At 44.8% G+C, this 15,251-nt stretch overlaps 1 protein-coding gene across 1 annotated transcript in view; it reads right to left on the bottom strand.

Moving 5' to 3' along the window:
- Nucleotides 1-12,844, bottom strand: part of TIPARP (TCDD-inducible poly(ADP-ribose) polymerase) — a 21,898-nt gene extending 9,054 nt beyond the window's left edge. Inside the window, exon 1 of the mRNA XM_010079394.1 lies at nucleotides 11,910-12,844. Coding sequence (XP_010077696.1) covers nucleotides 11,910-12,844 — 935 coding nt within the window. The remainder of the gene's footprint in view (nucleotides 1-11,909) is intronic.
- Between the last annotated feature and the right edge of the window lie 2,407 nt (nucleotides 12,845-15,251).

The raw sequence follows: 15,251 nt of genomic DNA, 5'->3' as shown, positions 1-15,251 counted from the left end.
CTGCCCCCGCCGGGCCACCCCTGCCATAGGAACAGCTCCAGCCGGTTTTCTTCCCCTTTACACCAAGAACCTCCTTCCTAAAAGGAACATCTGGCCAGTTCCCTGCACGTGGTCCTCTAAACACCGTCACGGAACCACACTAATTAAGATGAAAATTTTGTCAAGACGACACTATCGCACCAAATCAGTGGAAGGTTTAACAGCATGTTCCCTACTTGCGTCAACGCCGTACAAAATCACTGCGGTCGGGATCCCAGCACGGGAGGGAACCAGCTCTTCTGCGTAGGAGGTGGATCCTAACAGCCCGCGCCCCCCCGCCCGGCTGCAGCCCACCGCCAGAGCTGGGTGCGATCATTAACGCCGACATTCCCCAGCCCACCGCACCCGCGGCGCGTGCACGGGCACCCACGCGACCCCAGAAAACCATCAACACAGCCCCTCGGGGTTCATTGCAATGAATAACGATAGCACGACACGACACACGGCAGATCCAAGTGATACAAGGCACATCTGGCCAGAGGGAAACTAGCCCCAACCAAAATAAATGACCAGGCGGAAGGGGCTGAAATTAAACGTAGGGCTTAAAAAAAGACACTCGCTTTCTGGAGTGAACAAGCCTAAGAACAGCTCACCCCACCTTCCTGGTATGCAGTCATTTTGTTCCATAACAACAAGCTGCAATCTACTTTATGTGAAAACAATGTGTGAAATCATGATGAAACCATCTCTCTGACATTCCAGGCTGTGTTATTATTTATAGGATTTGCAGGCAGCACCATAAGCAGGGGTTTTGGAGTGAATTTATTCATGAATACATTTTTAATGCTGCTTTAGGGATATTTGCTTTTTCTTATCAAGATGTAGTCTTACAATTCTGGATTTCAGTGCCTAATAAAGCTGTCAGCTTTGGGGAAAGCGAGTTTAGCGAATGGTGTTGTTTATAGCATCCTTCTGGAGTGAGGAGTTGGCCTCGCTGTTTTGGGGTTACGTTACCCCTACGAATCCAAGTCCTGAATCAAATCCCCCAGATACATGAAACAAATACACAAGAAGATATTTCCCCATACAAACCCTCACACTTGGCGCATTCATTCTCACTTCCATCTATTTTCAAGCCAAATACTGTAACACAGGTCCCCCTACTCCAAAGATCTTCAGCCTCCAAGAAAGTGCAAAGAAGTGGAAAACCTTGTCTTTACATGTAAATTATTTCCTTTTAAAGACTGTAACCTAGCAAATTATTGAATTTTACTATAACTTTATACGTTGCACATGTTATAGTGGAAACTGATAAAGAGAAAATGTTTGCAGTAGTTCTACTTAATGCAGTGTAAAGTAAACATAACCTCAAAACCAACATACACTCCAACCATGACAAAGATCATCCACTACCATGGGGAACTCAAACATAATCACATACGGGTTAATATCCTATAAAGTCAAAGGTCTGTAAAATCTGGAAGACTGGAAAACAAATTCTCCAGGCGGTTGAAACACGGCTGGCTTTGGATACACGACTTGGGTATTTCCAAGATGGGCTTGGCTGTGCTAAAATCCAGCCTCCAACGGACACGCCGAGCTCTGCGGCAAAGCGAGGAGCACCAGAGCGATGCAACGCTGGGGACTCTGGGGAGGAAAAACACTGTGAGATGAACACAGCGTGAGCTGCTGCTCCTCACGCTTTTATTGCGGAGCAAGCAGATCTTCAGGATGAGCTCCTCAAACTATGGGTTGACAGTGCAAAAAAGGGTGTTTGTGCGCGGACCCGTTCTAGCTGCAGAGCAGGTGGGAACTGCGGGGTTCGGGCATGGCTTGCTTCTAGCACTGCTATAGCAACATCAAAACTTCACGTACAATTCCAGGAAAACAAATTGCTAGGAAAAAAAACCCAACCCCAACAAGCTTTTTCCTACAACAAACAAAATCTATGCAGGGCTAAGTGTGCACTTACATATCTCCTAAGACTCTGCTCCAGATTTATAACTCTGGCAGCTAATGACAGCTTACAGTGCAAATGGCTTCTCCGAAAGCTAACCATTTTTCTGCGAAACCTGTAGACAATGTGCCAAATTATTTCTCAGTACTGAAAAATGTGATGATTGCCTGCTGATTGGAATTTTTTCCATTATTGTAGCTGGTTCTGCCTCCCCTTTATCAGACTCCCCTCCCCGTGAGCAAACCGAGGACAGCATGGCCATCGCTCATTGACTTCTGCTGGGCACCAAGCACCGGAACAGCCCAGGACCGCTCCTTCAAGCATCCTTCTTGAGAGTCTGTGTACGATACAGCACATGGAGTGTTCTTGTTTTCCCATTCTGAGACAGAACCGCTCAGGCTGTGTGACTGCAAAGCTCACAGCATTTCTGAGCGACCCACCTCTGGTGCATGCCCGAGACACCGGGAGCATCCCAGCTCCCGCGCACCCAGCACTGGCTGTCCACTCTGAACCCAACAAAGCGCTAATTATTCCTTGAAGACAAAATGTGGTCAAGATATTTCTGAGCTACATATAATCTTAAAATCAGCAGGGTATCCTCTGTTTCCCTGAGCTGTGAAGAGGGAAAGGTGCCGCAGTTTCAGGGTGTAACACAGCAGAATCTTCCTGAAATTTAAGCTTCTGGTAAACTAGGGATGCTTTAAAAATGGTATTTTTCAAGTTGGTAAAGTGTTTAGAATGCTATTTCCCATTAATTTTAATGGAAAATGAAGTGATCAAAATATCTAAACACCCCGAAATCTACACAACAGTGTTTTATTTTTCCCTTGGATACTTTAATTAAAAACTTTTAAACTCCACACATTTTCTACCCAGCAACAAATTATTTGGAATAACACTGCATTATTTTATACAGCTGAAAATTTTAAATACATGCATTTATTTACATGACTGCATCTGAAAACATACTATGTGCCCAAAAGCCTACCTGATTTTTTTTTTCCTAATTACAACATTGGGAATAATTTTCACAAAAAGCCTTGGTTCACATGAAATACATGTTACTCCAATGCTAACTTACATTCTTTAACAGTGTATTTCTCTATTCAGAAGTATTAACTTTTTCAAATTATAACATTTACTGGCTTTCAAGCCCTGAAATCCTAAAATATATTTAGCAAAGTTGTTTAATAATAGCTCTGCAGTTAAAGCCCTTCCTCCGTATATTAAAAATCCTATTAGCAGCTTACATAACGCAAAGCCAGGAAAAAAATGAATTGTGATTTCAGCAAGTGATTGCGTGATTACATTCCTGGCTTCGGCTCTAAGACACCAGGGATGAAAGCAAACGCGACAACTGTACCTCTCCACTGCCTGGGGCCTCAATGTAGGCGTGAGACCCCAAATTTAGGGTTGAAGAACAGCAAGAACGTGAGATGCTCAAGTTTATGTCTGGTATGTTCTTCAGCACACCATCTCTTTATGTTCAGGAGACTGTAATGATTCACTGCTTTGCAGGTACAGTGTAAAGGGCATCCTCCACAACATTGGAAAACACCGAGAGCGGGAGAGGGAGGACCCAGCAATAACCCAGGGAGGCACACATCGCCTTGGTCTGTGCCCTGAAGGGAGCACGAGAGAACACGTAACACATCACGGGCGCGTGATCGCACGGCCAACGGCACCGCCGGGAGACGCGCACGTACAACCGCGATGAAACACTTGCTACGAGGATGACGACAGAGACCCAACAAACACACAACCCAGCAATTAAAATCCTTTCTTGTGCGTGGGCGTGGAGCAGACCCATCCCAACACCTCCTCTGCACCGCCTCCGAGAGACGAGCTGCACGAAGGGGGTCCAGCGCTCTTCATGCTGCTCTTGGGCAGGTTGTGCTAAGGGAAAAGAGAGTTTTCTAGCTAACACACACACAAAAAAATCTAGTGTTGTTATTCATGGACATTGACGTTTCTATCTGGAAGTATCAGTCTGCAGAAGAGCTAGGAGGAGATGGTGAAGGGCAGGGTTTGTCAGACGTTTGGGAGAGCAGGAAATGCAGTCAAATACCTTGGTGGGGCCAAGTTCCTCCCACTGCACGATGCAGAGGCAGTGGGAACAGCCTCCAGTACAGCTTGAAACCAGTAATAAAAACAATGCTGGTTTTGCTACAGAAAAAAAATATTAAACCTCTCTGCAAACACCACAAAACTTTGCGTCACCTTGATTCTGCAGTACAAAATTCCTACCCCTGTTCTTCCCAGGGAAAGACGGATGCCAGGCTCCAAAGTCCCACAGAGAATCTGCGACAGAGGTGGGAACAGAGATTTCTTAAGAACTTCTCTTCCCTGACTAAGCAAATAAAGGCCACTATTTATAAAGCAAAGCAGTTCAATGGAATTATTTGCAGTGAAAGAATAAGCACATTGAACTCTCCCAAGAATACAGCGCACAGCCCAAATTTGGTGTTGTGTGACAGCGCAGCGCAAAATAAAATTCCACAAGTGCTCCCAATAGCAGAACCTGGTTCCCCACATAAGTTACATTTTCTCTGTACCCTAAGTATAAAAAAAACCCACAAAGACATCATCTCTTTGGGACACTGAACTGAGTAGGTACCTCTGCTAGCAAGGTACAACATTGAAGCGTTTTGTGAGATGAATGTAGGCTGCTAAAATATTTGGGCTAACTCTCCCTTGCATCCTTCTGAAGAACTTCAGGCTCGCGTGTGAACCTTCTGCGCTCTTTCCATTCAGCAAAACAAATGTTCGCTAGATGTTATGTACAAATGAGATGACTAGGAGAAATATTTTTTTGTAAGTGCTATGAAAACGCATGTGGTTTCGAACCCTTCTCCTAAGTTCAGTTACATGTCATGAGCCTTACCGCAAACAGGGTTCAGAAAAAAAAGAAACCTAGCGATCAACAAAGGTCTGTACAGGAAATGAAACTCGGTTCCCATCAGAACAGCTGTGATACAGAGCAAGACTGAGACTCAAACACCACGGAGATGATGAAACTGTTGATTTTCTCTCTCTGACTAAACCCGCTCCTCTCTGCAATAGCAACAGCCTGAAAGCCACCCCGGGGAACAAACGAACCGAGATCAAAACAGATCCAACCAGGTACAAAAACCTCCTGTGCTTAAGGTTGAGAGATTAGTCAGATGGAACTCAGCAACTGCAGGAGATGCAAGTCACGCGTTTACACTCCCTGGTGCCCCAGAACGGGCAATATTTCATCTCATTTGGAGCAAACGTTGGTTGGAGTTGCAGGCGGTCGGCCAGCCGTGGGTGAGGGACCAAGTGCTGAAACCCCACTGCATGAAACTGAACTTCAGTATATCCTCCTCATAAGAGCTTTCTTTTTAAGCACAGGTTTTGAAATAGGAACATCAGACCTTAGACAAGAGCAGCCAAAGTTTGCTCCCATTGAAACCAATGCCGATTGCGCAGGAAGGAACAGCAAGCCCAGGTAACACTCATGAAGGGACATTCTTCCAACAGCTCTGCACAAGACCGCGATAAAACCCCAGCGAAATCCTCGTGAGTCGCTGTAAGGAGCGGGAAGGGAAAACAGGAACCTCGCCTCACAGCACCAACGCTTTGCATCAGGGCAAGCACAAAAACAAGCTGGTAAACACGATCCCGCGGTCTCGATGTTATCACTGAGGAGAGGGGCAGCAGGTGACGAGGCAGGAAATTAGTTTCATGTTTTACTTTAATTTGTTCCCTCCTCGTGTCACACGGCTTCTCTCTGCTGGGCTGCAAGCAATGCAGGAGGGCTACAGGCAGAGAGCCTCCGAAAAGAGGAAGGGGCTTCAGAAAGATTTCTCTCTACACTTAAAGGCTCCAGCATCAGTACAAAAAAAAACCAACCCCCAAACCCCAACAATCAATATAGTAGCTTTACTGCTTTTCCTATGATTTTTTTTTTTTAAAGTTGGAAAGGCAAGTCTTCCTGCCTTTACAATTGGTGACTGGGGGTGCTTGAGAAGTAACGTCCTGTGAGTTTCAGAGGGAGAGGGTCCAGCCTGACTCACACATTGGTAAATCTGAAAGAACCATGAGGATACTGATCCAGATCTATACACAGCTTTGATGAGCCTGGCCCCAGATCCCTTCTGGCAGGGGAATCCATCAAGCTGCCTCGCACACAGATACCATCTCTGGATGAGGAAGTCATTGAGGCACGGCTGCGGGAAGATAAGAGCCTGTACTGCGAATTGTGTTTGTTCTGTTCTGCCCTTCCCAAGAAACCCACTGTTGGCCACTTTTGAACACGAGGTCCTGGGTTCAAGCGGTCCTTTGGTGTGAAGCACTGTTAAGTTCTAAAAATCTGTAGCAATGAGGACATCAAACACCTTCGCACCTTCCAAGGGTGACTGCATGTACCATATTCCATACTTCAAGGCCAAGTCACATCTTCTCTTTGCAGCAGAGGATAACCGTGATGTCCTTGTCTGAGGTGCACTGCTGGTTCCAAAGGTCTCCTACCCACACCGGATGAGGATGTGTTCTGCAGAGAGTTTTGTTAGTTAGCTTTAATTTGTATATTGGTAGATGATCTGGAGATGGCACAAGCACAGCTCTGAGCAGCAGCAGAGCTGATACAGGACAGGGTTTTCACGCCACTTTCACAGATCTACAGTAGGAACACTCAGATGGGCTCTACAGCCCCATTTTAAACAACGTTCTGCACAGACACACCTGCTTCTTTTTTTTTTTTTAGAATTCTGTCCAATCTCAAGACTTAAAATACCTCTGAGACCTATGATAAATAGTGAAACTGCATCCATTTCATCAGTGCTTTACATAAGATGTTTGTATACGAGACCAACACCCACTAGTGACCACCAGTTCTGATGTTTCAGTCTCTGAATGTTCCACCTGATGTTTCATGTCACACCCTCCACATGCAGCTTCCCAAAAAAGGGACTGATATTTCCAGCCCTTGGCTACAAGTGTCAAATTTTGCAATTATTACCCAGCTCAAATCCCTGCTGATTTCAACAGACACTTGTACCAGCTAGGAAGGAACTTTGCGCTCGCTGCTCTTGCTGAGCACACAACCGTAACAGCCTCTTTCTGTTCCTCCTCCTCACCGAAACAGGCCGGCAGACACCGCCACAGCACTGCGCGGGCTGGATCACCTGGCAGCAGCTCTTCTGAGCAATCCCTCTCACCAGTTATAAATCTTTGTTTCAGAAAGGGCTGCTTTACTACCCTAAGTACACAGGGAACAGACTGACCTCAACCTGAAGCCAGGTGACACCTGTTTCCAAAACTGTAATCTGTTTATTGATGTGAAACAAGAAAAGGGATCTAGAGCGACTGCCGACTCCTACGGCAGCTCAGCGTAACGCTCATTAACTTCCTAGATTTGTATAGCTAAAGCCAATTAGGTTGATTTCATATGTAAATGACACTATAAAGTGGAGCAAACAGGAATTCATTGGAGTGTACTATTATAAAGCACAAGGCAAACACTTCTAAAATCACTTCACATGCGTTTTATTTAGAGTCTCGGTCTTGCATTCCTTCTAGCAAGGACTTAAAAGAAGTTCAAAACCATTCAGCTGTGTACATTCACGAAACGCCGCACACAGCATCACCAGGCACAGTGAATTTCAGCTGTTTTCTCATCTCCGGTGTTATCAATAACACATGAGTTCCCTCATACACTGCGGCAGCTGTGCAGAACAGAAAAATAACTTCCTCAATTCAGCCATTCAATTGGTCAGACGACATGCAGAAACCCCTGAACAACTGAAAGGCTTCCAACTGTACTCGATAAGACTTTTAAAATCATATAAGCACGTTCCAACAGCACCGGAGAAACAAGTTATCCCATGAACACAAGAACAAAGGAAAACGAGTTTCCTTTCCATTTATCTTTGCCCTTACCTTTCCTTCCCAGGTGCCTCCATGTGCACTTTGCTAACCCCAGTGGGGAACACACAAAATTTACTCTGACTTCATCCAAGAACCGTGCACGGGTACTGAGTAATTAGGCAACTGTTCCCAGGCAGACTGGAGCTCCACCTGCTTTTCCCCTGACTGCATTTTGGCCTTTCCCTTCTAGCTAGGAGCCATTTCATAAAACATACAGAAATTACAGAAAAATAAAATCAAAACAACCATGAGAAGCTGCTGTTTCAGGGGAGCTGGGATACGCCGGGGTGCACGTGCACACAGGGACGCCTCTTGCCCAAGAGAAGGAACTGTCATCCACAGCGGCGGAGGGGGGAACCGATGGGTCAGGAACCACAGGGCTGTTCTGAATAAATCCTCCTGTGATCAGGAATGATGCTGCCTCTTTTGAAAAGCAACATATGCATGACTGGACAGGTGTGTCTGGGAAAAACCTGCTCAGTTCTGCAGCCAAGTATTTCCCCTTACTACAGTGTATCTTAAAATATCCCAGCTCGGGTGCTCTCAGGCTGGAAAGCAGTACTTGGCCTTGTTCTCTCAAATACTTCCCTGCAAGTTGGAACCTCTCCAGGGCCTCTCTGCACATGTATGAAGCAAACAGAGTGCCTCCAAGTATTTTAACCTGCTTAAGTTCGTATTCCCCTGTTTCTTTAGATAGCTTGGTATTTGGCTCTAAATACTTGATAGACAAAGCAAAGATAAGCAAAAGCATAAACAACTTATCATAAAGTTTTATATTCAATTTGAGGCCAAATTGCAATGAGTATCTGAGGCAGTCATACTACAAAGAAGTGACTAAACAAGGTTTACCACTTCTCCTGCTTTAAGATCATGTTTCCTTCGGTGAAAGGCAATGTTTATTTTACATTACTCATCTCAATAACAATCAGATGAAGAAAGATTTATATAAATAGCTATTTGAAGAACATGATATTTAAATTTAGAGCTTATTCTTTAATTGAGCCGACAGCCCAACACTTTCTTGAACGGCCCAACCTTCTTGGAGGAGCACACAACGTGCATGCAGACTGCAACAACTACTTATGCCATATATATTCTCCATAAAGGAGAATAAACAACTCCTACCCACTGGTTGTCAGGCGGGCTCCTGCCTGGCCTTTCTTGGCCATGCAAACTGCTGAACAGACATTTCCTGGTTGTATGCAAGCCGTAGAGATAGGCCTGCAAAGCTAGTCTGACCACAAGAGATTAATAGCTTTAGCCAAATAATGCGGTAACCATGTGAACGATGAGCTGTTCGAGCATGTTTGCGAGCCTCTCGGCAAGGTTCGACACGCTGCTATCTGCATCTTGTTGCCAGGAGACACAACATCGGCTGGGAACACAGGGGAAGGCAGGTTGCAGTGACCACCAGTGAACTCCACCGAGTCACCCAGAGTCCGAGCAGTCCACAGCAGAAAGTTTAGAATCAGGTTCTTCCGATACGAGATGACGTTGCGCAAGAAGCAACTGGTGACGATACACAGCAAAGCCTTTAACCTCCACTTCAAAACTGAACTAAAGCCACGTGAAGTCTAAGTTCAAAGGCGTATCAGATTCAATGTTTGCAACCAGAAGCTCTAGTCTTGAAAAAAAGTTTCACTCCTGGGTTCTCACTCATACTTATGCACAAACACAAAGCTCTTCTGAGGGAAAAGACACATGCAAGAATTACAGAACTTGCCAGTCTGTCATTCCAAATGACATTCCAGCAGATATTATAAATTCACAAGTCATCCAGCCTTGCACTGGGGCATGAAGCACATGTAGCACTGACTGAAGCCAAGATCTTCACAATGTCTTTTAAGAGAAGGAAGAAGAGTACAAGCTACAAAACTAGCAGCTTGAAACAGAATTTAGTTAGAAAATATTGATGTTAAAAATAATTTTAGTCTCAGTAGACTACTTTTACCTGAAGAAAACAGTCAGGCAGACCCCCACTGGGTAGCCAGTCCAACTCAACAAGATGAAGCCTGGTTTGCATTGGAAGAATCTGGCTCCACTTCGCCAGCAGACCGGCAGCAGGGCTGTGACCCAGCACACCTGGGTTTTCCGAGATCATGATGCTTCTCTGACTTCACTCACGGTAAAAGAACATCATGTGTCTGGCAACACACCCCATAAGTTTCTTCCTGAGTGGTTCAGACAGACAGAAACTCTGTGTACCAAGAAACCAGAGTACCCACCAGACTGGAAACCTGCACAGTAAGCGCAAAGGCGCCCAGTGTTGCTCAGCCAATTCTACGGGCTGGAGATGACGAGGCAATGACGCAGCACTGTTTCCTTTAAAACTCACCATTCTTAACTCCAGCATTCAGAACATGCAGATCCCATGCATAGTGATGGACTCTGTGATACAGGCTTCAAAAAGAAAACTTTCTGCTCATTTGCACAGAGCTCAAATTTGTACTACTTGCATGGGCTTGTCTTATTCCCACATTTGCTGTTTTATTTTCAGGAATCATTTAAAGTACTTGAAAAAAATACAAGTTTCTCTGTTGTAAAATACAGATAATTTTATCTGCTATGCAGTTACAAGATTTTTTTTTTTTCTTTTTTTCAAACAGACTGGCATGTTTTTTCAATACAATTCTGCAAAATATGACTACCCCCTATTATATGTAATTCTTGTTTCCTACTCCACTTTCATTTCCCGTATGGGGTATCTTATCTTCTGGTATTGTCTTCAGGAAAAAGGATGAATCTGTGGAGCCTGATGGATCCTGAGTTTCAGTGTCTAATCCAACAGCCAGTTAGGTGACAGTAAAGGCTCACATTGACCTGAAGCATTAGATTGGGTTTCTGGTGCCTCATGAGAAACCTCAGCATCGTAAATGAAAATTAAAACGTTAAGGAAGAAGGGCTATACTTTCTTCAGAAGTGGAAGGAGGGGCAGCGAGAACAAATCCACAAGGAATCAGATGGCAAAGGCAATTTGAAGTTTTTACAACACAGCTATGAAGCATCGCTTTGAACTGACTACGACTGGAATGAGTTGCACCAGGCTCACAGATTATGGCAGGGCAGATAAGATAGATTTGCAACGTATGCTTCCTCCAAATTAAAAAAAAAAAAAAAGAAAAAAAAAAGAAAAAAAAAAGAAAAGAAGAGCAGCCCACACCCTGCACTCACAAGAACATGGACTATGATGAACTTGTAAACATCAGCACTCCCCACCATTCAAAATGGAACCTGCGTTATAAAAGTTGAAGTTTTGCTTTAGACCTCAAGGTGCAGGATGAAGCTTAAATTGATAACATCACCAGGGAAATGTAAAAGCTGGTTTCCAATTCCAGAAAATGAGTAGATAAACACACCACTATGTATAGAGGAAACAACAACTTCTAATAAATGGTTTGACATTTTTAGATGACAACTTGAACAGATGATCAGCATGAATTAGCTGAAACATCACCATGTATTAACAACTACATGAAATTTCCAGTCAAAGGACTTAACTGCTTAGGGACATGGGTTAGTGAGTTAGGTGGTGTGGGCTGACGGTTGGGCTTGATGATCCTTGAGGTCTTTTCCAACCTTAACGATTCTATGATTAACAGAGCACCTATCTGATTTTAGCTGCGTAGAATATAATTATGGAAACCGCTTGGAGTGCATACAGTCCATCTGGATTCACAGGGACAGAAAGCAACTGCTGTATCATGCCAGTTTCAATCTCTGCCAAGGCTCATTCATCCTGCCACTTTTTCTAATACAGAGAAAAGACTAATTAGGAACATCAAGAACAAGTACAATGTTACACAACAGTCTCTGTTAGCTCAATTCCTACAGAACTGAAATTTTCTCATTTCACACACTTCAAAGAGTACTTTCCAGATGCTAAAGAGCAGTTTTGGTAGGTGTGCAAGAATCCTCTGCTGTGGCAAAATTGTTAAGGTATTATTCAGGTAACATCACCACAGGGTTTGTAGGACACCTGTATACAAAACATCAGGAGAAAATAACTCACATTCTGTGATATTTCGGCACCGCTGCTCAGTTGAGCACCCTTGCTGGTAAGGGAGTAAATTCAGTTACCTACCGGTACTTCACTTTGATCCTGTCATTGTCAGGGTTGCAGTAGAGTCTTTCCAGATGCTCCTGGGAATCATTGGTCACACTTTGCCAACTCTGGGTTGCTGTCCTCCTCACTTGCCAGTGATACGGCAAGACCGTGTGATGTTTGGGACAATCACTGCCATAAACACAAGTACCCTGGAGAAAATCCACACAGATTTCTATTCCGTCTTCCTGATGGGTGTGATATTGCAGCTGGTTCAAGAGCTCAAAGACCAGATCAAGAGAAGCTTCTTCACTTTTATCCTGGAATATCCCAGCACTGAATTTATTGCTTGTGTTCAAGTTGTATTGCATTGGACAGCTATTCTCTTGGAAAAAGCCAGATGTGTAGCCTTCCAGAATCTTGTCTGGGAACAAAGGAAAAGCTGCACCATCACTAGCAGCCGGGTGCATAGGATCATCCTGGAATGACTCATTACTACTATCAGCAGCAGCTCCAGGAGTAGTTTCTGGTGAGAAGCCCTGCTCTCCCGCCTGGACATCCTGCTCAGGATGCCCAGAAGGATGAGCTACTGGCAGTTGACTCTGCACATCTGGAGCTGTTGGCACCAGCACAGCCACATTATTTTCCTGCTGTGGGCAAGCAGCACCAAGATCTAGTCTTGTCTTTTTCACAGCAGGTTCACATAAACCACTGTGACCACCACTTTGGCCTCGGGGCACAAAGACCCTATCCAAGGTCCCAGCTCCCAGCAAACTGCTGAAGATTGGCCGCAAAGCTCGGAGAGTCTCTGGGTCCAGTCTCTTCTGCACTTGCTGCTTCTTCTTGAAGCAAGGCTTCACCGGTGGTATCTTCTCAGCCAGTCTTATCTGAGGAAAGTCCTCTGAAGGAGGGTGCTTCATTCCTGGGCAGTGAGCCTGCTGCACGACACACGCTGGCTTTTGTTCGGTGTCCATCAGACACAGACTTTGCTCTCTCCAAATCACTTTCAAATGTCCCAGAGCCTCGCAAGAATCGATCTAGGGCAGAAAGGAAAACAAGACAGTTAATCTCTCTAATTGCTCATGGTTGACACGAACAAGATCACCCCTGGAGAGGATTTCAAGCCAGCAACAGCAAACTCCTCCCCTCTCTGTGACTGTGGGTAGCCCCTAGGCACGTAAAGCATGAAACCAGCTAAACTCAGGCTAATTAATCCCAAACACACACTCATCGTCTTCTCACATGAAATCTCAGAGACACTCAGGCACGCACACACAGTCCCCAGAGGGTGGGCAGGAAAGGGGGATGGTCTGATGCTCTCCTCCTTGCGATGATGTTTAATAATAAACAGCACTTCGGTTCATTATATTCCCCAAAAGTGAACATTGCACTGTTCATTTTTATGCCTCCCGCACACACAGACCTGAGAACAGAATCATTAGCAGACGTACAGCCCTGAATGTTCCCACCACACTTTAAATATTCACGCACCATTTCTTCTCCCACCGGATAAACGGGCAGATGCACACATTCCCATTCCATTCCCACACATCTTCCCTCGTACAATCTCACACATCCACCCAGCAGCACTGGCAGAGAGCTGCTGCCTTCACCTAAACAAAGAGCAAACTTCACACTGACCTTAGCAGAGGCCAAGATTTAATGCTTGTTTTTTTAGACACAGGAATTCAAGCGCTTACACCCTGTTCCTCCCGCTGCACGTCTGACAGCAGCAGTCTCATGCATGTCCGGACACCCCCGGCTCCCACCCCGCCACTCTCGCATGCCCACACTCTCTCGCGCTGACTCAGACGCCCAGGCTGCACTCCGTCACCCCGCTGTGACACACCGGGCTCGTTTGCCTCTCGCTAGGCTAGGCAACAAGAATTAGAACTGGGCAGTGAAGACAACAAAGGGGTGCTAGTTACTCAGGAACAAGGAAAAAAATCAATTATTTGCAAGATGAAAAATAATTTTTCTCTACAGTCCAAATAAATGATACGTCTCGTACATCACCAGAAAGCAAGCTCTATACCTTTTAATCAGGAATCTTGTAATATTTGATTACATTTAATTAAACCCTCTTCAATCTCCTCGCACGCAGCCTCAAAGCTGAGAGTGGAGCACATTAAGGATTATTTCCTGGATAAATGCATTCCAAGCAAAGTAACTTCTAATTACAAAACACAATCCCAGAAAACAGGTACAATTTGGCAATAGTTTCTTACAACTGGCGATTTGCCCTGGAAAATTTCTCGCTGAGTCTTCCTTGTTTCGGAACACTGATCTATAAGGCTTTCGCATTACCCTGGGAAACAGCACGTCACAATTGCCAGGAAAAAGAAGTTGTACCTCTCTTGTTTCCCATTTTTAGATTTAAAGCAACCGGTACATTTGTTTGCCAGTTAAAACAAACTTTAAAATTACTGGTATCTCTGTTATTCCTCCACAGACAAACTGGGCAATTCTCTTTCTAAACCACCAAGGGCACCTTAAATCTTCAAGTAACTTCTGCAGTGTAAGAATCCTCAGCTCCGAAAGGAATCAGACACTTCACTTCCTCCTGCCCAGTTTTCACAGCCCCTGCGATATGCAAGAGGATCGCCCAGGCTTCATGGGGTCCTGCTGTGCCGAGGAGCTAAGTAACTTCGGGTCATTTTCAGCCACACCTTTAATGCCATTTCAATATTGGTAGTGCTCACTTGATTATCATTTAAGTTTTAATGCTATTTTTAAAGAACTGCCTTACTATATAGAATTGAATCCCCCAGCAACTCTAAACATAGAAAGCTGTGGGAATAAAGAATATCACAATTTGTTTCTATTTCAGCGTTTTAACACCCCAAATCAGTCGCTCTTATTTAGAAACAACATTAAGCACCCCCAAGAGCAATGCTGTATTTGCACAACGTATTTCAACAGAGGAAGGTCTCTCGGTGGGAGATTTCGGTCCTTAAGTATGAGCCATCTCACGCGAACCACACCTCCTTTTCCTTTGCTGAAGAAAACAAACCTACTGATCCTAAAATAAATTTTAAAAAAGCAACAGCCCAAGCACAAAACCGAACAACAACCAGCGCAAGCACACCTGCAGACAAACCTCCCAACTTTCCCCAGGTCCCCCCGAAACCTACCGCCTTTTGCTCCCCTCGAGCTCAATTCCTGCGTTTCGACCCAATTTAAAGCCACCTTCAAAACAAGATCAGTCTTCTGGTGCCGAGGAAAAGAAAAAAAAAAAAAAAAACCAAACAAACAAAAAAATGAAGTGCCTGCTGCAGCCGCGCGCTTGCACGCCACTATTTCCACCTTCAAAACACAAAAGCTCCGCGGCTCGGCTCGCACGTCCCGGGGCTGTTTCTCCCGTTGCCTCGGGGGTTACCA

This window comes from Pterocles gutturalis, unplaced genomic scaffold (genome assembly GCF_000699245.1).
Source record: "Pterocles gutturalis isolate BGI_N339 unplaced genomic scaffold, ASM69924v1 scaffold2909, whole genome shotgun sequence".
Classification (NCBI taxonomy): domain Eukaryota; kingdom Metazoa; phylum Chordata; class Aves; order Pterocliformes; family Pteroclidae; genus Pterocles; species Pterocles gutturalis.
Note: the sequence above shows the minus strand (reverse complement) of the source record. Positions and strands in the feature narration are given on the sequence as shown.